Source organism: Trichechus manatus, unplaced genomic scaffold (assembly GCF_000243295.1).
Source record: "Trichechus manatus latirostris isolate Lorelei unplaced genomic scaffold, TriManLat1.0 scaffold00137, whole genome shotgun sequence".
Classification (NCBI taxonomy): Eukaryota; Metazoa; Chordata; class Mammalia; order Sirenia; family Trichechidae; genus Trichechus; species Trichechus manatus.
In genome coordinates, this window is record NW_004444073.1 from 7,699,470 (window position 1) to 7,701,334 (window position 1,865).

General features: G+C 57.4%; 1 protein-coding gene across 1 annotated transcript in view; it reads right to left on the reverse strand.

Annotated features, from left to right (window-relative positions):
* The window catches only part of INMT (indolethylamine N-methyltransferase), a 3,605-nt gene extending 2,292 nt beyond the window's left edge, over window positions 1-1,313 (reverse strand). The window contains 2 exon segments of the mRNA XM_012558101.1: window positions 70-205; window positions 1,160-1,313. Coding sequence (XP_012413555.1) covers window positions 70-205; window positions 1,160-1,313 — 290 coding nt within the window.
* Between the last annotated feature and the right edge of the window lie 552 nt (window positions 1,314-1,865).

Genomic DNA, 1,865 nt, shown 5'->3' on the forward strand with positions numbered 1-1,865 from the left:
AGATTCTGGCTGGAGTAGACAGAGAGGACATCTGCGGGCAGTGGCCCTAAGGTTGGCAGGGAACCTCACCTGATGTCCAGCCTGGCCTGGATGGATTCCATTGGGTGAAATGCGGGCCAGGGGAGATGGGCAGGAGCAGGAAGCAGGGGGCTGAGAAAGAGATGACCCGGGAAGGCGGCCCGGGTGAGCTGAGTGTCACCAAAGGCTGAAATGAAGTGTAACTTCCAACATTCCATGTGGAGCCGGGCTTTAAAAATCTCTTCACTGTGGGTTCACAGCCCACCAGGCTGTTCTCTGACTTCTGCCTCCCCACCCGTCTGCTCTGCCAGGCTCAGCAGCTTCTTAACCCCTTCCTGCCCCCAGCCCAGGGCTGGCCCCTCACCAGGAGACTCACATCACAGTTCCCCAATTAAGAACCCAGAGGGAAGGCATGGCTACGTGAGCCTGGAGGCCAGGACTGAATTCCTGTGTAAGGTAGGGGCTGGGGTGGGGATGTGTGTGGGGGGTGGAAATTATCACTAGGAGGCAGCGAGTACTGCGTGTCCATTTTACAGGTGGTGCAATCAAGGCCCTTGGAGACTGAGGGCCTTGCCAGCAGGTACATGACAGGGCTGAGACCCCACCCAGCATTCCTGACTTTTCCAGACACTTGCCATAACTGCATGTGGGCTACGTATTCTCAAGGTGGGGTGACTCTGACCCTGCTCAATCTTGCTGTCTACCCTTGGCCTTTTCTGGTCTCAGAGGCCTGGCTGTGCAAGGGCAGGGCTGGACTTGTGAGCTGGAGAGACTTCCCTGCCCCTACCTCAAAGACCTAGTGGCTAAAGGGGAACATTTTGGAAATTGCAAGATGCTGTACATTCCCCCCACACAAATCCCACATCCCCTCTCCCCCTCCATACCCCATGCCCCATCCATTCCCCTATCCCTGTTCCGTTTGGGCATGCAGCTCCTGGGCTGTGAAGAGACAGACTCAACCTCCTGCACACACTTACCCAAAAGGAGCGACAGGGCCCGACAAGCTCCCTCATCCCTAGGCTCTGCAAGCCCCTAAAGAAGACCAGGCTTCCACCCAGGCTGGCCTCCTGAGACTCCTTCTCCCTGTCCCCGACCCAGCATCCCCTAGAGACCCAGTAGGAAGGGCCACCCCTCCACTCACCAGGGCCAAACGTCTTGTGGGGATGCTCAAGGTTAAACTTGAGCATCTCAGTCTCGGGCAAGGGGCCGCTGTCAAAGCTGTAGTAGGTGGCCAGGTAGTCCCCGGGCAGGAAATTCTTCTGGTACTCATCTTGCCCCGTGAAGCCGCCCTCCATGGTGGCCCCTTGTGCATGCACTGCCCCTGCCTGCCCAGGTTTATGAAGGCCCCGGATGCTCCGGGTTCCACCCCAGAACTCGGCCCGCCCCCTTGCTCCTCTCGGGCCAGCCTCTCCTTGAGCCACCCCTTCTGTGCTGGGTGGAAGGGACACACATTAACTGAAATTCTTCTAAACCCAGAGCCATGACAGCTGAGGCTACAGCCACCCTGGCCCTGCTTTATCTAGGGACGGACCCATGTCCCTTAGGGTAATTGATGGTACCCAGCCTTGAGTCCCACTCTCAACTCTGCCAGCCATGTGCTGCTGCTACGTGACCTTAGGCAGCTGTCGAGCCTCAGTTTTGCCATCTTCTTGTCCACTTCACTGGTTATGAGAGCTAAGGTCACGAATGAGTTCATAGCGAGGTCACCACCTGGTGCTCTGGTGGTCAGGGGGGCTCAGTGGCTCTCTCCAGGCCAAGCATCCCAGCCCTTCTGAGGGACAAGAGTTCAGACTCAGAACAGACAGAACTGCTCACTCTGTGTCACCTTGTGGTCTCACTCTATGCTC